This window comes from Gavia stellata, chromosome 4 (assembly GCF_030936135.1).
Source record: "Gavia stellata isolate bGavSte3 chromosome 4, bGavSte3.hap2, whole genome shotgun sequence".
In the NCBI taxonomy this organism is placed as follows: domain Eukaryota; kingdom Metazoa; phylum Chordata; class Aves; order Gaviiformes; family Gaviidae; genus Gavia; species Gavia stellata.
Window position 1 is genome coordinate 79,923,562 of NC_082597.1, and position 21,199 is coordinate 79,944,760.

Genomic DNA, 21,199 nt, shown 5'->3' on the forward strand with positions numbered 1-21,199 from the left:
CCTGTTGGAAATAAGATGCTGCATTAGATGGATCCTTGGTCTGAGCCAGTATAGTTGTTCCTGTGTTTTTTTATATACTTCTTGAAGACTTGGAGTGCCACACTACCTGTAAGTGCGGTGTCTGGATGTGACCACATGGAAATTGGCTGCTTGTGAACTTTTGCTTTCTGAGACTTTCTCAGGCCTAGAAGGGGAACGTTAACAAACCAGTCCCCATTTCCATTGCTTTCTAATGCCAGGCCCACAGGACTACGCAGACACTCCCTAAACAAAGAGATTCTTGGTCAGTGAGAACTTATGGTACTAGTAACCCCAGATCTGATCTTTTTTTTTGTCAGCTGTTTGGATCAGACCCATTTCTGGTGGGGAATTCAGGATGGGGAACACAGAATAGTTCCCTTTCCCAAGGACACCTCAACTGACACTATTCGTAAGATACAATGGAGCTCTAAACAGTCCTCCCACTTTGAACCTAAGAAATGAAATAGCATTGCTGGCACTCAGGGGTTGTCTACACATAGAAATTGTAGGGCTTTAACTACCCTGCCACTGGGACAGTAGTTTAACCTTCTAATATGAATTTGCAAACACCTGTATAAAAATACTAATGCAATATAGCTGTTATCAGGCAAAAAATAGACCATACACTATGGTGAAACATTGCTGTCCACGCAAAAGATTGTACTATAATATTATTGCATAAAAAGAAAAAAAACCCCAAACCACTTCCAGCATGAATTGCTCTACCAGTAGAAAAATCTACATTTAGGCTTAAATGACTTACTGGGGCAGCTAAATTCTTAATTGATTGAAATGGCCATTTCTGACATCTTACTGAACCAGGTTCTTTCCAGGGTCACAGAGACGTGACCCTGTATGCTTCCACTCGGCTCCCACCTGTATGCTGCTGTCACAAACCTAATAGCGTCTTCAAAGATATTTTGGAGAGCAGGTGAGGAGTCTACGTGAAGTCCCAGTGAGCACTACACAGTCTAAGCCCTCCTTGCAGCCTTACCCACAACACTTGTAGGAAAGGGTGCGCCAACCTGTCACCTGTAAGGAGAGGCTGTAACAAGGAAACGATAAAGAACAATGGAAGCTTTCACTGCTCCTTCAAACAGGACATGGCCAGAGTGATCCTCCATCACTCCTAAAGAGCTATAAAGCTGGTAAGATTCTGCAGGAAAGCGCTTTGTCACTTATGCTCCTCACACTTCCTTGTCCTATGATGGTTGAAGAAAAACCATGATTTGCTTGCCACAAAAAAAGCATCATGCTGGAATACGCCCTTTGAATTTTGAAGCCACCTTTTTGCTTATGAGACTGTTTTTCTCTCTATGCCTGTTTTCATTGCATACTTTCTTGCATAAAATATGAAAAGTTGGGATTTTTTCAGCAAAATAAGTTCAGTCTGCTGATGTAGTAGAGGTATGTGAAATAGCTCTCATACTCCAAGTACTTTGGGCTTTGGTCACAAATTCTTTTTTACTCTTCCAGTCCTTCCCGCCCCATAACTTCTTGCTGCTCCTTGGGAAATGAGCTAGTGGTCTCAGTGCAACTTCCGATGGGCAGAAGGTGCCCCCACTGACAAACATCTCTGCGGGAGACTCAACGTCGGTAGTGTCAGTACAGAACGACATGGACGAGTGCTACGCAACTCGGCATTTTTATATCCTCATGCCCATGCAATCAAAACCATTAATGAATTCATTGCGGCATCATCCATCTGCAAGAGCTAAGGCGTACAATCTCCATTTTACAGCTGTGAAGCTGAGGTGCTGAAAGATAAGGTGTCTTGCTCAGGGTACCATGGGAAGTGCCATTCTAACGCTTTAATCTCAAAATGACCCAGGTACGTCTCATCCCACAAAAGACATCCTCAAAGTAGGAATCAGCCGCCGTTCTAATATGGATGGTGCATTCTTACAAGAAGTCATGAGGAGATGAACCCGTTGTCCACATGCGTTGGACCAGCGGAGGACCAACACATTTGGAAGTGTCGACCTTTGCATCCTTCACCCAGACGAAGTCACTTTACAAAAGCAAGCGGCCAAAAGAGGTGTTGTGTAGAGCTGCATCAGAAGGTCTAAATCACCATCTCTCTTTACTGGGTACATGGAAAGGCAGCATTTATCTCACAGGGAAGATGCACGAGGCAGATGATTGAGTTCGGGGCACTCCTGCCTGTGGTGATGAGGGTGGCCAGAGGGTGGTAGCACTGCACAGCTGAAGTGCCACAGCCCTCTGCACCAGGAGGAGGGAGAGGTGGGATGAGGGACCTTCTGATGCTCCTGAGTAGCTGAGGAAGAAGAGGAGGTGATGAAGTTGGAATAAATGGTGGAAATTTCAATACCAAAAGAGCGTTACTAAAAATAGGCCTCATCTTTTGTACTACACTTTCCTGATTCCTTCAGCAGATGTGTTACATTGGTTTTCTCCTCTCACTTTATACTGGAGGATGCTTCTCTGCCCTCCTCAAACTAAAGTAAAAATAGCTGCGGCTTTTTCATTTCTTGTGAGGAAAAGGAGGAAGAAGAGGTGAGGAAAGGTGGTTTTTGAAACAAAGAGGAACTTTTACAAAAGCGTCTCACTTTCTTAGGCCCTAAAAACACTGTGCTATCTCAGACAGTGCAATCCACCAGTAACACCGGCGGCTATTTTCTGGGCTTCTACTTTTTCAGACGATGCTCCTTCTGCAGCCACAGGCTGTCAGACATATAGTTTCTGCCCTGTGGCACATAACAACCACAAACAAATGACCCCACCAGGATGGTGCTCATGTGCAGCTTCCAGACAATTGTAGGTCCCTTCCAACAGAAATATCCTATTCTATCCTATTCTATCTCACAGCACTTTGGGAACCTACGAATACTTATTGTTGTGAAAGTCTTCTGGAGTATAGGTGTGTCCCCATTTTGTAGTTGTAGGTACAAAATGTTAACTTTGAGGAAATAACTTGTCTAAGGGCACAGACCACACCAACGCCAGTGTCAGGGCAATTGTGAGCTTGTGTATTTGTGCGCGTGTGCATATAGTGGTGTGTCCGCCTGTTAGTATTCCTTAGCTTGTAGTTTAAAGCATAGAGGATCCAAAGCTCACAGGCTCTACCTGTCATTTTACTTGGCATTATGTATTCCAGAGCTATAAAAAATAGATTTGGGTGGCTGACATCAGTTGTGTCTTCTCTTTTTCTCTCCTACGCCACTGAGAACTATGTGTCCCTGTCTGTCCTACTCCTACTTCAAGTTGTATTTATCATAACAGTTCAAACCAGAACAATGTGTTGGCCTTGCTGCGTGACCACAGGCAAGCAGCTTCACTGCTCTGAGCTTTGGTTCTCCCATAGGTGAAACGAAGGTAATGATGCTTACCCCGCTCTGCGGAGGGCTCCGAGATCTCCAGCTGCTGCGCAAGAGACAACAGCGTGGTTATAATCGCCCAGGCACTGTAAGGCCCCATGCCCAGTGGCATTTCTTTTTCTGCCTCCTAACGCAACAGCTTTCAGATGTCGCCGGGAACGCTCTCGCTGGGTGTTTTTCTCCTTCTTCATCCCCTTCTCGCCACTCTTCCCTTTCTTGCTGCCTCCCCTCCTCTCCCCCAGGCCTCTCTCAAGAAAATCTACCTTCGCTGTTGACCCATTTTCCTCCCCTGGTTTGTTGGCTCCCTTCCCTTCATAGCTGCTGGTATCAATAGCTACTTCACCACCATCCCCTTTCCTGCTCCCCTCCTCCGAAATTCTCCCTCAGCCCTGACGCTTTCTCTAGAAACAGCCGCAGGCTATTTCTAACCTTCCTTCTCTCATCAAAGCGCTTGAGAAATCAGCTGGCTTTCATCTCTCAGCAGGGAGGCTGCCATGCCGCTGCCGCCGCCGCCGCTGCGGTTGGGAACCGGGAGCTCCTGGTTGGTGATGGCCGCACCACCACTGACTCACCACCTGGCCTTCGGCAAGCCGCTTGGCCCCTCTCCTCTCCTAGCTTTAAAATAGGGGTGATAATTACGCACTTACCTCACATGGGTGTTGTAAAAATTTAATTACCGCTTGTAAGATGCTATCTAAGAGTGAAATGGGTCTTTATCTCTCGCGGTGGTAGCTGTGACCACTGCAATCTGTGCTTAGTTCAGGGCCTGGCATATAAAACTGTCTTCCCGGAGCGGCCGAAGCCTTCCTGCCTTCTGGTCACAAAGGTCCTTGTGCCACAGTCCTCTGACACAGAGGAGTCTCCCTGGCCACGGGCCGTTCCCCCTGGATAACAGGCAGGGCGGCTGAATTCCCCTCCGGTGGAGGTCACCTATCCAGTCGCTCCTCCGATCACTCTGTCCCTCTCCCTTCCTCTGAAACTGCTGCTGAGGCCTCTCCTGAACCCAAATCCTGCTCCTCCTCTCCTCTCGACTGCCTTTTTCATCCTCATTCATTGCCTCGCTCTTCCCTTTCCCTCTGCTACGGCTGACGGGCCCTGTCCAAGCCGCCCTCCCTGCTCTTGAGAGTCCTCCTCCCCGCCTGCCCTCTCCGCCTCTCTCCACTGGTGCAGCCCAAGGCTTGGCCTCCGCTTTCTTCAGGCAGCAGCCGCAAAGACGGGTCTGTCTGGCGAGACGCTCTCTGCCCGCGAGGGCGGGACGGGGCGGTGGACCACGTGCCGGATGGGCAGCAGTGGCAATGCTGCCATCCCACTGCTGTCCAGGTGACAAACCACAGGTCGTGAGGACAGCGCAGGGCAGTGAGCAACGGGTCCAGAGCCCAACGCCTCTGTCTTTCCATGCATGCGCATGGGGACCACAGTCTGGTCCTCCAGCACCACCCATGCCCAACATTAACTAGGAGCAGAAGCATCCTCAGATAGTGCCCGGCTCGTCGCACACAAAAAGGACACAAAACCCACTGGGATTGATGTTGCCAAGAACAGCGCTCAAGCTGAAATCAAGAGGAAGGGGCTGGGGGCCCTCCGTGGCCACCAGAGACCCATGCAGAGTTGGGCCCAATAAGGTCAGGCCTTGGCACCCAGGTCCACCCACCTCTGCGCCTCTCCTCAGTCATCTCCCAAGCTAATATTGGGGTCAGCTCAAAATTTCCAGCCTTGATTACGCCACTCCCTACACGCACCAAGAAAATCGTCAGCGACTTGGGCTGATTACCACCTCTTCCCTGTGAGAGGGTGAGCTGTTTGCTCTGATGGAGACTGCAGAATATACAGCGCCTGAAGAAGCTGCAATTAACCCTTCTGGATGCAGACCTGCGTTTGGAAATGGAAGACAGCAACAGAAATAAAGACCATTTTAGATCGTTGCCATTTCGGGCAATCTGAATGACCTGTAACTCAACGAGAATAAAAAGGTTGTTTATTTGTTGTATTCTTGGCCAAAATCTTTGTCTTCGGGGTGTATTTGGCAGTTTCTGAGCTAAAGTTATAGAAGGGTGTGAGGATGGAGTAAGACCTGTGAGTGGAAACTGCTGCTCAGCCACACAGAGGCTACTGCCTATCCATAATGCATGCACTCCAAACTATATCCATAAATGTCAGGCGTGATTTAATAGGCTATAAAATCCTACATCATGATGCCACTGGAACTATTGAAAATAAAAGCAGATAAATCACAGTTCTGTGCAACAAGCTGTACTCACGCTGCTTTTTTTTCATTTGCTGGGGTTTCATCCTGCCGTTTGCTGAGCACGCGCTACTCTCACTCAGCCTTGAGTTGAGTTTCCTTTTCCTTTTCCTTTTCCATTTCCAAGCTTGAGTTTCCACATCAGCCCACTGGCTTCGCAGCTGCGTGGTCATGCTGCTGTAAGCCCCTGCCCAGAGGGTGCAGAACTGGGCAGAAAGGTGCTGAGCTTCCACAGGCTTGGAGTACCCAATTTTTTTTTTCCCCAGCAATACTGGGCAATCATTGTAAGCAGATTGACTGCTGTTGCTCATATAATGTTATTCCTCACATTAGATTATGAGCATTAAATCTACTAGACAATGTTTATCTGGCAGGAAAACAATTTGTGTCACTCTTTTACTACCAGCAAGATATAGAGTTACAATGACATGGATGACAGAGTGCGCACCGCAACTCCGAACGGGCACGACAGCTGTAATCCTGTCACTCCGTGGAGAAAATGATGCTGAAAAAGGAGGGAGGGGGAAGTGAGCCTGTGAAAATATTGCTAATAGAGAGGACTGGGTTTTGGGAAAAGTTTGCTTCACCTCTGCAGCTGAGGTGAGTGAACTGGAGAAGTAAAAACCAGCCACAGTACATGCAAAATGTACATCAATTTGGACTTACCTGACACAGAATTTGAACTCTCTCCCTTCAGCTTCTATTTTTTGTTTATTTTTGTTTAAAATGCTCTGCGCTAACAGCACGCAGCTTGATGTTTTTTCTACTTTTACCTTGAGTTTCATCACTTGTCTTATTATTCCTTAATTTCCCTGGTCTGAATCATGTAATTACATATGGAATAAGAAGGCAGGTGGGAAGGCGAGAAGGGAGGGGAGGAGAAAGTGAGAAAAATAACAAAGAAAAGGAAGAAAAGCAAAGCGAAGAAAGAAATTTTCTAGCATTCAAAATTTGGGGGGAAAGTTTGAAAATGTGCTTTACAAGACAAAATCTAGAGGCAAGATAAGAAAATGAGGACACATACAATTTGAAGAATTTTCCAAAGTAATTTTTCCCCTCAAAATCTTGTCATTTTGAGGTAAGAGGCAACTAACTCATTATTTTGAATTCATGAGGTTGTCAATACCGACATACACTTCACTGTTCTGGACTATGTAAGAACAAAACATGAAGGTATAGCTTATGTCTGAAATTGGTAGCTGGGGATCTAGCGCTTTGCAGAATTGTCATCCAAAAATCCTATTTTTGGTAACTTTTTTTGCTTTCCCTCATTTACTGGTGGTTTTGCGCACCCCGCGGAGCCCTGCCTGCTCAAGAAATGAGCCCACGTCCACAAGCAATCTCTCTGTGGCATCGAGGACCTTGGTCCCGGCTCCGGTTGCGCGTGTGCTTGACCGGCGTAGCCCTTGCCCCTGTCACTGCACATCTTCAGGTGATGCCGGGAAGTTCCTCGCGTATCTGCGGAGATTTAAATTCCATTTAAACAACCACCCTTGCTAAAGTAGGTCGAGCGGGGAGGTTTCGCCCGGTGCGGGCCAGTCTCTTACCCCAGCTCCTCTGCAGCTCCCTGCTACTGACCCTTGGCATGACTGGCGGCCCTTCCACATGCCATCTGGGCAAGATTTTGTAGGGTCAGGGCAAGGAGCGGCGCTTGGCCAAGCCTCTCGTCTCTTTGGTAGCGAGCAAGAGTGCTACTAGGATGAGCTGAGGGGAGAAGCTGCGTCTGTGGCTTTGAGGGACCACAAGATTCCAGTTTAAGGTATCCCTGCCTGTCGCCATCTGCTTGTACCACAGCGAGGGGAACGGAGCTGGCTTTAAACACAGGGATGCACACACACGGACACGCAGACCATCTATTCCTTGTGCCTTTTCACAGTGCTAAAGGCAGCTGCTGGGACAGCCGAAGGAGGGTGTGCTGTGACCCGCACAGCGCAGCAGCGTGGGATGGGGCACTTTCACAGGGTGCTAGCCCTGGAAACTCTGCTTTGTGGCACTGGACTGTAACCGGAGCACTGGAAGAGGTAGACAAGGACTTGGCTGGAAGAGCTTCGCGGTGCCACAGTGCCGCTGCACGGTGGTATGAGAGGGGCCCGTGGTCCCACGCAGTTTAGCCTGGCCTGATAGTCAAGTCTAGCTATTGCCAGACTGGTGGCACCGGACCTAGCGCTCTCAGGAGCTCTGTCAGGGCCACTCACTGCCTCATTTTTTACGTGCTGCAACATGAAAGTACGTACCAGGAGTAGCACTGTCAACACGTGTCTAAGCAGTGACTCGTGCAATGAAGTCCGCTTTTCAAACACGACTATGAACTTGTCTCTCAGAAGCCACCGCACTGCTTTGAACAACGAAGAGGAGTTAAATCAGTACAGTCCTCAATCCCCCTTCCCCCTTCTCCTAACAGAACAGTCACACTTACAGCGGTAGAAAAACCTTTCTCTTACTTACAGCAGCAATATATTAGATGATTCAAAATAATCCAGTATACGACAATGTGTGAGGATGACATAGCTTAGAGCATTAAGCATGTTCAGGGCTTTTTTTTTTTTTTTTGCATATATTTGCTGCTGGATGAATAGGTGTCATACCAGGATTTTTGCATTTCCATTTTGACTGTTGTGGGTTTCTGAAATGGGAAAGCTATGCAAGTGCCTATGTAAATTGTATAAGTATCTTTATATCAAAATGCATGCAGATTTAGGGAATGCACTAATATTGCTATTTTGGTTAAAAAAACCAACCAAAAACCAGACAAACCTTTTACCAAAATCATTATAATGGTGCAAATCCTATTCATAGAGCCTACTCCTAAAAAGCCAAGGATTTGGGACTTCTACCACAAGAAACATTAACCTGGCTGAATCTTGGAAAAAGGACTTGCCTGAGAATATGAAGTGAAAGCTAATCTCACTGCTAATGATGAGATGCAGCACGACTGATGCACACTAGAGCCATAAAATGCAATTCTGTTTCAGAAACCGATTTGGTAAGGCAAAAAGAATCGTAGTGCTAAACATGCAATGGGGATCACTTCCACAGCACCTCTGGGCACCAACGCTCATGGATTTCCTGGTGTGTCCTCAGGACCAAAAACTCTGTTGCATGCTACCATCAATGTATCCTTGCATGTTCTTGGAATTTACTACTGTTTCCTACTGCGCTTTGCTCCGCAAGAGCTTGATCCTGTCCCTCAACCTGGAAGACTCATCTCTGTCGAGGCTCAGTAATGTCAGCAGACCCATCAAGTCACATCAAGTGACTATTTGTATCTGCTCAAACATTGGAAGACAAAAATAAAACTAGTAATACAAATGAAGCAAAGAAACAAGCACTAAATAAATGAGTCAGTTATGTTGTGCAGGGGAAAGATAAAGGGAAGGAAAAGATAACAGTGGAGAAACAGTAGAATGAGTTAATGATAACTGGGCAGTGGAAACTACAGAGCGCCTTTGTAAATATAAAGAGGAAAGAAAAAATGCTACCATGAACAAAGTCTCCTTAATAAAAGCGAGGTGAAGTCAAGGTTTACTGCAAACGTCCGAGGTACTGCTCTACACTGCTGAAACCAGAAAACCAGTACACACAAGAAGAAATGAAAACCTTGGCTTTCGGCTGGATGCGGGTTCCCAAGCGTCTAACTCCTTTGGGAAAAAGGCGCCAACATCCTTTAGGGATATACGAAAAAAACTAGCCTAGCTGTTGAGAAAGTGCAGGTAGGAAGACGTGGGGAGTCTCACGGCTGTAAAAGAGGCCCAGGTGACAGAGGAAGGGTGGAAGCTGGTATGCAGATGCACCGCTGTGGGCAGAAAAAGTCCCAAGGAAAGGTTGGTTTGCCCCCTTTTCTTCAGGGCTTGCTCTGTTTTCAGGGACAAACTCTAGACCGGAAAATACAAGCATCCAAAGCCAGATTTTCAGGCCACCATGAGGAGAAAGAAAATACCTCTGTCTATGGGTTTTCTCATCCTGCTGCTGTCCCCCAACACACCACCCACCTCCCTTTGCCGGGAGAGCCCTAAGCAAGGCAGGAACTTCGCCTCACTTCACAGGCCAGAGTACAGCTACCTTTTGCCTGAATTAGTGTTGCCACCATCTATCCGAGCAGAAAGTTAGGGGATTTCTGGGTAGGGCGTCGATGACAGGTGGCTCTGTGGAATCATAAATCCTGCTGTTAACTAAAGGGTCCTCCCTGGAGATAAGCTAAGCAGTAGCCTCTAGGTGAGAGGGAAGGAAACTAACTGGGAGCCTGTTCAAGGTTTAATACGAGCTAATGGACTTCCTTTCCGCTCTGTGCAATCTCCACGCGGAGCGGATCTAAAGGGGAGCTGACAGCTGGAGAAGCTTTCTCCGCACATTTCCAAAGCAACTGTACTGCAACCACAGACCGTCCTGCTCACCAGATTTGGTAGCTTTTTTCTTCTGCTGCACAGAGCGGCAGCCAGGACCGTATCTTCTGAGGTCTCAAGGGACGGAACTAATGAGAGGAACTGCGAGAAATCAGGTCAGAGAAACCAGGGCAGAAGCAAGCAGAGAAGCTAACACATTACAAGGAGTTTGGCCCTCCTTGTTCAAAGGGTTCAAAGATGTTCTCCAGTCACTGTGGCTAGCATCTGGCTAGCATGGTTGAGGCGCATCTGCTTCTGTTGGCAAGGGCAGACCACAGCGTGGTGTGGCGTGTGTTGTCCAGCCACGTTTCCTTCCCCAGCTTTCTTACAGCTGCTTCAGTGGGATTGAATTCTGGCTGGAAGGGTGCTGCGCTTACGTCTGTGGCCTTCTCTACACATTCACCATTTCTCTCCCTACCTTTTGCAGTTACCATCCATTGCACTCACATTTAGTGGAGTAGTAGAAAGAAAGAACAGAAGGAGCTGGAAGAGAACAGCTCAAAACCAGGTGGTGATCTTGAAGAGATACTTGCAACCATTCATACTGGTTGAGAGGTCTGCCAAGATGGATCAAGGGCTGTATTTGTAAGGGCCATTAATCAAAGTGGGAGGAACAGCAGATATCAGTGACCCCAGGAAGAACAGATGTTGAAAACTCCAGGCAGAAAAATGAGACTCGGGATACATAGCTTCACCACAACCTCCGTGGAGAAAAACAGATTGCAGTTGCACTGCAAGAGGGAACCCCGAGGAGGAACAGGACCAGATCGGATTCAGGGCAATGGCAGGTGACAAATTTTGTACCAGCTTCTGAGACGACTTGGAGACAAACTAAACTGTGATGGGGTTTTGGCTGCATTCACAAAGGACCACAGAATCATTAAGGTTGGAAAAGTCCTGTAAAATCATCAAGTCCAACCATTGATCCAATACCACCATGCCCATTAAACCGTGTCCCGCAATGCCACGTCCACACGTTCCTTGAACACCTCCACAGGGATGGTGACTCCACCACCTCCCTGGGCAGCCTGTTCCAATGCTTCACCACTCTCTCAGTAAAGAAATTTTTCCTAATATCCAGTCTAAACCTCCCCTGGCACAATTTGAGGCTATTTCCTCTTGTCCTGTTGCTGGTCACTTGGGAGAAGAGACCAACACCCACCTCTCTGCAACCCCCTTTCAGGTAATTGTAGAGAGCAATATACTTATCCCTAAATGTGGGCATCCGTGGGCTGAGGAGATGATTACCAATTGGATGGGAATCAGAGAAGACCAACAACAATGATAAAAAGTGGCTGCAGGGACTGATTAATGAAAGGAGATAAAAAGAACGAATGACAATGGCTAGGAAAAGAATGGATACCTGGGTGCAAGGCACAAGCAGCCAGAGAGGAGAAAAATTGTTTAGGGGAGTACAATACATGGTTATAACCAGGAGTAATTGGGTGAAACTGGACAAATGAAAATATAGGCCAAATATCTTCCTGACCACGGGACTTGCCGGACCGTGAAATAGTCTTCAAAAGAAAGAGGTGGAAGCCCCGTTACCTGAGGCATTTCAAACGACAGTGGACAGAGCAATCAAGCACGGGCTGTAAATCCTCTACCAGCAGGGCTGCGGAGTACATGACCTAACAGGTCTTTCCCACCTCTAATTTCTACATTTAATACAAGGAATCACAAAAAATCCAACTCGCCACGAGATACGGAATAATGACTCAGCACTTGGGGAAAGCCAGTGGTAATCATGGAGGGTAGAAAGGGAAAATGTCATCGTGATGAAGCAGAGAGAATAATAGGGGCGAGAGCGGCATTGTAAAAGCAATAGAGATGCAACGACTCTATTCCAGCAGCTCAGCCATGCCGAGGGACGACAGGAAAATATGAATCCTTTATCATTGAGTTGGCCCTACATTAAAAAAGGGTCATTGGTTGCTAGGCTGAGAGGGAATAGTACCTTCCCTCCCTCTTCCTCGTTCAGTTTCAGGGACTGGCCGAAGCGGTAAGAGGCTGCAGGGAGTCGGTCCTGGTTTGCAGAATAGCCTGCGGTAGCCCGCCAAGGGATGCCTACCGGGAGATCCCAGCAGCCTCGCCGCTCGGCCACGCAGGTGAAGCGGCGCAGCATTCGACGCAAGCGTGCCACTGTTAAGCGGACGCCACGTAACGTGAGCTAAGGCTTGCTTTAAAACACCCTGGTAGGATTCCCTCTCGTTTGCTATTTTTGGTAGCGCAGAATGACTTAAGAGGAGCCTATTCTAGCCCAACGCACAGCATCCTTACAGCTGGCTCCAGGGGTGGTTCTGCCTTGCAGCGACGCGGGTACAAGCGGGGCTGTGCTCCAGGCACGTTCGGGACTCGCAATAAAGCGGGCGCATCCAAAAACCAACCAGGACACCGAAAACTGTCTTTAAAATCACCAAGAGAGATTTAGACAAAGAGGTGGCCGAGGGTTTTTTCGCCTTCCACCCTCGTCGCGAGGGCTGTACTCAGTCCTGTGACTCCCGGAGCTGGAGGGTGAAGGAGAACAGCGTAATGCCATTGCAGCGGGAAATAACGCACGTTACGCTATGGATCCCATACGTTGCGGGTGACACAACGCCCCCCGAACCTCCGCGCTGAGCTACGTTCGCCTCGCTGCGGGGTGTAAAGCCAGGCAGAGCCCCGGGGGCTTCCCTCGCCGGAGGGTTCCCCCGGGGCCGCCGTCCTGCCGTGGGGCTGGGGGCGCCGGGTACCGGGGTGGGGCGGAACGACGCCTCCCGCTCCCCCCTCGGTCCCTTTGCCTTTGCACTCACAGGCGGGGGGCTCCGTGGGGCGGCGGGCTGGGCCACGCGGGGGGCCGGCGGCGGGGGGGGGAACACGGGCCGGCGGTGCCACCACCCCCTCCCGCTGCCGCCGCCCCGGACTTCCCGTGCCCCGCGGTAACCCGAGCCTCATTTCCTGGTCGCGGCTCTTAAAGGGGCAGCCGCGGCGGCGGAACAAAGGCCATTGTGCTGCCCGCGGGCCGGCGCGCCACCCCCCGCCATGTTCGCCCATCCCGTTGCCCGGCCCGGCGCTGCAGGCCCGCATCGGCGCGCGGCGTTTAAAGGGCGCGCGCACCCCCCCCCGTCCCCGCCGCGGCACCCCGCGAAGTCAAATGACGCTAAACAGGACGACGCGCCCCGGCTGCGCCCCTCCGGCCGCTCCTCCGCTTATGGCAGACCCGCATCGGCACCCGAGGGCGCCGGCGGCTCGCCGCACTCCCGCCCCGGCCTCACCCCTCCCCGCCGGCGGCCGTCTCCTGCCGGCGCGGCCCCTTTAAGGGGCGGTGCGGGGTGCCGGGAACCCACGTCAGTTTCGGCCCCGAAACTCCGGATCAATGAGCGGCGCGGGGCGGGGCGCAGCGCCAGCCCGGCCCGGCCCGGCCCGGCCCCCGCCGCCTTTCGGTTTCTCTCTTCCAGGAAGGAAAACACCGGCGGGGAGCGGGGCCGCGCGGGCAGCGCCCGCCCCTCCCCCTGCCACCCCCCCCCCCCCCCCGCCCCGCTCCCCGTGCCGCGCGCGCGCGGACCGGCTCGCAGACGGACTCGCACGGGCGGAGAGCGCGCAGTCACACGCGCACACACACACACACACACACGCGCGCGCAGGGCCACAGGCGCGCGCGGGGCGGGGGGGGTGGGCGGGAGCGATCGCGCGCCCTCAGAGGAGCGGCGGCGCTGAGGAGGGGACTCCGGCGGCGGAGCGCCTCCCCCGGGCAGCTCCGCGGGCCGCGCCGCGCCCGCCGCCGGGCGATGGTGGCGGCAGTAACTTCCCCTTGAGGGGACGGGCCGGGTCGGGCCGCGCCGCGCCGCGCCGCCGGGCCGGGAGAGGAGCGGAAAGTGGGGAAAGCCCGAGAACTTCCCGTCCGCCCGCGCCCGCCCCGCCGGGCTTCGCCGTTTCCCTCCTGAGAGATGTCTGAGGCTCCTGCTCAGTGTTGCATCAAGGTAAAGCCCCGTCCCTGGGTCCGTCCGGCCGCTGTCAGCGCGGGTCGCCTCGGGGCGGTGGGCGCCGTGCGTTGCCCAGGGTGATTTGGGTGAAAATAGCTGTTTCTTCCTCTTCTTTCCCCGCCTCGCGTGAAGGGCGGTCGCGGGGGGGGGGGGGGGTGTCGGTGCCCCCCCACGTCCGCGGGGCGCGCAGCCCTCAGCCGTGGCCGTCAGGACCGCGGAGCTCCCCGCGCTGGCGACCGGCCGCGGGCGGGGGGGGCACGCGGGAGGCGGCCGCAGGGACGCGGCTCCCGTCGCTTGTCAGCGCCCTGCGCCTGCCCCGGGGGGACACGCAGGGCAAAGCCGCGGCGGCCGGGATTTTCAGGGCAGGAGCCGGCGGCGCGCTGGGGGCTTTGAGGGGAGCCCCGGAGCCCGGCCTGGCCTCCCGCGGGGCTGGCTGCCCGCCGTCCCCCGCCAGCAACTTCGCAGAAAGTTTCCTGCCGTCGGGGAGATGCTGCCGCTTCCACCAGCTGTGGGTTGTGGGGCTTTCTTTTTATTTTTTGCCTTGAATTTTTTTTTTTTTTTTGTAATATCCGTATTATTTACTTTTAGTCACTGCATTTACTGGCGTCGCTTGCCCCGTCCAGGGCTGCGCAGCCTGGCCCCGCTCTGCCCGCGCCTGGAGGATGCGTTTCCCCGTGGCTTGGCCTGTTGAAGAAGGGGTTGCCCCGTGAAGTTTCTCGGTTTAAGTGGAGGCGGTATAAAGCTGAGACAATGGAAACAAAATTGAGTTTCCTTTTTTGTCCAGACCCTTCCTATCTAGCAGCCCACTAGAAATAGTGCTTTCCTCTCGCCTGCCCTCACCCCTCGGTTTTGTTTCAATTACGCGTTTTCTTCAGGAGTCGCTTTGCCCTGTTGCCAGCCTGGAGTCTCCCTTCTGCTCGCGACTAACTCTGTCCGAGTAAGAGTGCTTTAGCGGTTGTCTCTCCCTGCCTGGAAAGAAGAGGTGACTTCCAGACTCTCTCTAAGAGCAAGAGCCTGGAATAAACGCTTAATTATTCAGCTTAAAAGAGTGACGCTTTTTTGTTTGCTTGTCTCGTGCGTGTGTGTGTGTATGTTTACGGTGGGAGTTTTGTGTTCTATACGGTGTGACCACAATTTGAAAACTTCTGGGTGTATTTTCTCTTGCCGAGTTAAATGTGTTCAGGCCTGTGTCCCGTGAAGTCTCACGGCTTAAGAGAGTCTCGTCTGACTTTTCATAACACAGACAGACAAATTGGATAATAGGGTATTGTATGCGTGTTACAGTATGGCAAAATGCTAATGCAGGCAAAATGTGTACAATTAACTAAGCAGATCCCTATATATATAAACTGAAATATAACTACTGTTTTTTCTAGTAAACCCTGTGGAAAGGTAGGATGTGTTCACTGGACAGAAGAACACAAATGAATGTCAGGGGGAAAAAGTAGTGTCGTACAAGTTGTGTTTCCTTGGTTTTAAGATATGTCATTTTGAAAATACGAGGCTTTCTTCTGTTCTTACTGAAGTCAGCAACGAAATTACTGTTGATTTCAGGAACAGTAGAACTGGTCCTTCCCTAACCTCACTAAGGTATGTTACAGAGTCATACTGTAAGGGATCAGCTACATAGCAGGAGAGATAGAAGCAAACTTCTATTTGAGCCTTGAAATGATTAAATGCCAATTTTTCATTATGTTTAGAGAGATACTGGGAAACAGATTTTTTTTTTTTTCCCCCAAGTGACTTTCTAAACATCATGGTCTGAACTTATTTTTATTTTTTAATGTGTGATTTGTTTACATGCTGACCCTTGCAGTTATCTTTGTCGGAAGACAGAAATTACTGTTGTTGGCTTCTCTGTTGGTGATACAGAGAGTACATATTTTCAGACAGAAATGTGAATTTCAAATGATAGCATTTCTTCACCAGCCAAACCATTCTGGATAACTTTCTCTTCAGTTTTTCTAACTACCATTGTTTTTTGGACACTTGTTTCAACCAGGCAGAGTTAAAGGTGGTTGTGATCAGCAGCTGGATTTAAAAGGAGTTGTTTAAATGGTAGTGTGATTCTACAGGTACGATTGATTACTTCTTCAGCGTGCCAGTCCGGCTTGTGGCACAGAGTGTGAGGCCAAGGCAGAGGAGCAAGCTCCGCACCGTACTCCAACTTCGCTGCTGAGCTGCTGTGTTGTTCTGAAAAGTAGCCAAGTATTGTGCTGCGAGGGTGTTGCAGAGTTTCATTAGGAGCCTGTGAACTGCAAGCGGTGGTGCTGGTGGATGTATTTTCTATGTATTTCTTTTTTTCCCTTCCTCTTCCAACGCGAGGCAAGGGTGCGTGCAGTAAATGCCGCAGCAACTGGGGTGATGAACCGTGGAAAGCTTCAGCAGAGGGAGTGAAGGCTAGTGATTTGTTTATGCCCGAGCTGCTCAGTGCACGGTCTCCCTATCTCACCTTATTAGAGAAGCGCTCTAGTAAGATTTTGGAAAACTTTGTGGAGGTGAAGTTTTGGTATATATTTAACTACTGGTAATCAATATAAACTTGCAGTAATATCTCAGTTCATGTCAAGTACTTATCAGTATGTACGTGTGATTGTATATTGATACGTGTTTGCTTTGTGGCAAGTATGTGTGCTTACTTACATTAACTCTTACTCTGAGAGAGGAGAAATATAATGCTCATATACTGATCTTGCCAACGCTTGGGTGTGTGCTTGCCTGGCTGATGGCAAGCAGACCCGGTAACTCCAACTGTGCTATTGTAAGTGTGTGCGTAAAGAGTCTAAAACTGCAGAGAGAAGTCATCGCTGGGGTTTAGAAAATAAGATCTTGGGGGTCAGAAGATGAGCGTGAAGGTTGGACCCTCAGTGTTCGCTACAACTTACGGCATCGGCGTACTCTCTGCGTGAGCCGATAGGCTTCAGGCTTGTGGCAGACTCCAGCCCGAGAGTGCCTGAGGGCTGCGGTCTGAGGTGGGTTGGGAGGGGACATCTGGTGTGGGTGCTGTATTCGGACACTTTTTTCATCCCAGCTGTTGGGATGTCTACTTTGGTAGTAAACCTGTTCCTCTGATCCTGAGCCATAGTAGTTAGCTGATTATATTATTGTAAATAACTGCCACAACGTTGGCACTCATTACAGTATTGGCAAGTGATCCTTACGGCCTCACCTCTCCTCCCCCAGATGGGAGAATTGAGGCACAGGGAGAGTGTAAACATCTTGGCAAAGGCTTGCATGAGAGCAAAAGCTCAAAGGGAGACAGGACTAGAACTTTAGACACAGGTAATGATTTTTGTGGTTAATTAAGGTCCATGTGGTGATGAGTTCTGTTTAAAACCTCATCTGGAGCTTTCTGATTGTGAGGCTTGCCCTATGTTTTTCCTGAAATTATAATACCTTGAGAGTATCACGGTGGTGTCATATGGAGGCTCAAAATTCAGCAGGCAAATAGAAGTGTCCCAAAGGGTCCAGTTTAATTTGTTTATTTTCCTTTTTATAAATCCGGCACTTTCAGATGCTTAGTCTGATTTACCATGCGACCATACAAACAATTGTGCTGGCATAAGCGTGGAGTTGTGGTGGAACTAAAACTGGGAATATAGGGCCGGGGGGGTGGGAGGGGAATCAGCTGCTTCAGATCTCCCAGACCAGGGCTTCTCTGAGCCCAGGCTCCCTTGTGTGCGCCTGCCTGATGCTTGGGCTGAGAATGCTTTCTGTGGGCAGAGTGGAAGGCACGGAGCCTTCCTGCAAGTTGGGTTTCACTACTGACTCCAGCGGAGATTTTATGCAGCTGTTCGCTGGTGGATGCGAGCTCTTTCTCTTGCAGTCAGCTGGATGTAGTGGCACTTGTGATTGCATGGGCACCGCAGGAGTCAGCACAGAACCCCGTAGCTCAAGGACGTGTCTCACGGGTGCTCGTTTTGGATTTGAGGATGTACTTTGTAATCATTTAAAAAAGGAAGAGGAAAAAAAGACTGATCGTGTAAGGGCAAAGAATCAGCATAGTGTTTCAGCTTTCAATCTTAACTGGCTTCCCCAGATTTACTTAAAAATTAAGTAGTGCTTTATGTTTCCTAATACTTCATTGATGCTGTTTTTGCAAAGAGCTCTCTCCCACTGAAGGCTTCCCATGCTGAGAGACTGTTCAGCACCACACAGCCAGAATCCTGTTACCCTTAAACCAAGGCTGAGTATCTGTTAGTGCAGAGTATGTTCCTTAATGTTTATTAGCGAACTTGTGTACTAGGAGGGGGGTGCTTCTTCTGTTAGTGTCAATGACAAAACTCTCATTAAGTTCAGTGGGTGTAGTATTGAATGGGAGAAGACCAGTGTTTAGAAGTACATACTATTTAACACCTGATTAATCACTTAACTCCTTGGCACCAGCTAAACTTACTCCCTCTGAAGCAAAATTTTACTACCACTGCCCCAATTAAACACTGGTCATTACTATTCACTGTGTCATTACAGGTGAAGTCAGTTTCCTGGGAGGCAACCCATTAAAACAGCAGCCCCAATCTGAAATGCCCCAATTAAACAGAGGATACTTTAATGATAATTTACATGCATATTGCACCTTGCATCTCAAAGTGCCTTTTGGAGGGAGGTGGCTAAGGAGTGCTCTGCTGATAGAAATGATGATAAGCAGGAGATGAAGTCTTGTACAGTTACAAAGAAGTGAGGTTTCTGCCTTTTAGAAAAGTTATCTGGGTCCTTGAATGCTTGCCTTCTGAAGTCTTTTGACAAAAGCTTTCCTAATAACCTCCTTACTGTGAGAAAAGAGAGCTAAGGCAACGTGTGTTTTTGGCCAACGGTGTGGTTCTGACCTACAAGCCAAAAATTGGCTAATTTGTATTTTTTTTAATGAATTTGTTTTGGAGTATTTGTGGTTCAGTGCCTTCAGATGGGCATCCCCAGAGCAACAGCAGTTCAAAAGCAAGTGGTTCTGAAAATTTTCACTTTGGCCTTTGCTTTCCCTATCTGTGAAACAGGCATAAAATAATAATGAACTTAGTTCTGCAGGGAGGTAGTGAGGCTTAGTATTTGTAATGCAGCATGGAAACAAATTGTGTTTATTACAGAAATCAGTGACAGAGTGGTCTGATTTGTTCCTGGCTTTTTAGTTCACATGGTGTTTGGGGGCGAAGGGGTGGTTGTTGTTTGGCTGTTGGCTTTTTTGGTAGGGGCCACCTACCTCTGCTGAGCAGCTGGAGAGAGCAAGATATTACTGCTTCACCATGTCCCTATGGCTGGATGAGCCATGTGCGGGCAGGGTGGTGTTGCTGTGCCCACAGCCTGCATTGAACTTGGCTTTGGGAGAAGCAGGCACATGGTGCAGGCGTAGCTGTTCTGCCACAATCCTCCTCCTGGCCCAGGGCAGAAGTGCCTGGGAGGGACGGCTGCCAGAGCAGTCCCCGCCGCCTTCCCCTGACCACTGTCCTTCCCAGGGCTCCCTGAAGCTGAATGCAGAGCAGGCTGTGTACTCCATTGTCCCAGGTGTTATTTTTTCTTGGGGGTAGGAGGACATCCCTCTCTGTTAGATCAGATACACCTTCATCATCTGACAAGGGAGGACCCACTGGCAAAGGCAGTGGCTGGTGGTCAGCTGCTAGCACTGTCACAACAATTAATTTTTAGGTCGCAGTCTGTCCCTGTGTCTCTTGAGGGAAGGAGGCCACCCAGGACAGCCCAGGGGTGGGATGTTCCTCTAGGCAGTCGTGAAGAAACCAAACGGAGCCCAGGTATGTGCTTAGGTTCAGCTCGAGCAAAGAGACCAGACAGGCCACCAAAACTCCTGTGCCTTTAACAGCAGGGTTGTGGCAATTGATTCCTGCTGTCGTGGGTTATTTTTTTAGGTCTACAACCCAAGCCAAATTTAACCTTATGGGTTCTGGTGTTGCTGAGTTGTCTTCAGGCAGTGTTTTGCTGGAGCACAGAAGACAGCCACTCTCTTTATCTACTTCTTTAGTAACATATGGAACTCAAGCCTAGATTATACTGATTATTTTTTTTTTTTTCCAAAAATGCCACTGCTGGCAGGGAAATAAATGCAGAAAACTCCAGCTGAAGTTGAACTTATTTATGGAATGTTTGGAGCAGTGGTAAATAAAGGATTTTTGGAAGGAGTTAAGCTTTTCACTGATAGATGGTATTGCTTCTCTTCTGTAATGCTACTGAGCTCCAAAGTGAACTGGGTAGAGCAATTAAGGAAAGCTATAAATGATTCTTCCATCTAAATGATTTTCCAAAGGTTATTCTTTGTTAAGCCACATGCAGTTTCTTTGCTTCAGTGTTGTTCTTGTACAGTTTGCAAATACTGTCCTGGTTAAGACAGTCTGGAGAGAAAATGGGTATGAAAGAGAGAGAGATTCTCAATGCGGTATTTTATGTTGGTGTTCTATGGAATGTTTGCACACGGAAATAAATAGCATTGTAAATCATTTTAAAGATGTGTATAATGCCAAGAGTAGTATCGGGTGTGACTGCAAGAGTTAAGTGTTAGTACAACTCCACAAAAATACTTTGCATGTGACAACTGGGCTTTACATGTTCAACTATTAACAGCTGGCTAATATTAAATCCAGAGTTTGGATGTTTAATTTTAAAATTAAATTAAATGTGGTTATAAATAAGAATGATGAGTGATTTCTTGGAGTTTTTAGTTTTGTGGGGTTTTTTTTTGTTTTGGTGGTTTTTTTGTTTGTTTGGGTTTTTGTCTGCTTTTGTTGTAGTTTTGTTTTGTTTGTTTTTCTAGCTAGCTCAGGTAGGGTCTGATCAAGCTTGGAAATTATTTGTTTTGAAAAGTGCTGAGAGTTTAATCTGGAGGAAACCAACTGGCATCCAGTAAGGAGTATCCTTAAAACTGATGGAATGCAGTAGAGAGTGAGATTGTATAGTTTGCATTTCAACAGAGTATGGCTGAAGTGATTTTTCCGTTATGTCTTCAGTGGGATCCTCCAAAATATCTATTAACAGAAACTAGGAATGTTTTCTAAATGGTATGGGATTCTGTGGAAATCCAGGAGCTTGGAGTTCTACCAGATAAATGAAATGTTTAACAAAAGTGCCAGAGATAGTAGTTCTAGAATTCAGAGACAGATTTATCCAGTTAGTAGGGCCACAGCAATGCATTCAATATCTGCAAACTGCATTTTCCTTTTCTCTTTCTCCTTTTTTTCCTAAAAAGGGCTTCACATAAAAGTGGTTTCCGTCATTGATGGAGCGCTGTGAAGCTCTGCTGGTGTGCTTGGAGGTCAA

General features: G+C 49.0%; 1 protein-coding gene across 1 annotated transcript in view; it reads left to right on the plus strand.

Annotated features, from left to right (window-relative positions):
* Positions 1-13,852: 13,852 nt before the first annotated feature.
* ETV6 (ETS variant transcription factor 6) overlaps positions 13,853-21,199 on the plus strand; it is a 140,231-nt gene continuing 132,884 nt past the window's right edge. The window contains exon 1 of the mRNA XM_059816665.1: positions 13,853-13,939. Coding sequence (XP_059672648.1) covers positions 13,907-13,939 — 33 coding nt within the window. The 5' untranslated portion in view covers positions 13,853-13,906. The remainder of the gene's footprint in view (positions 13,940-21,199) is intronic.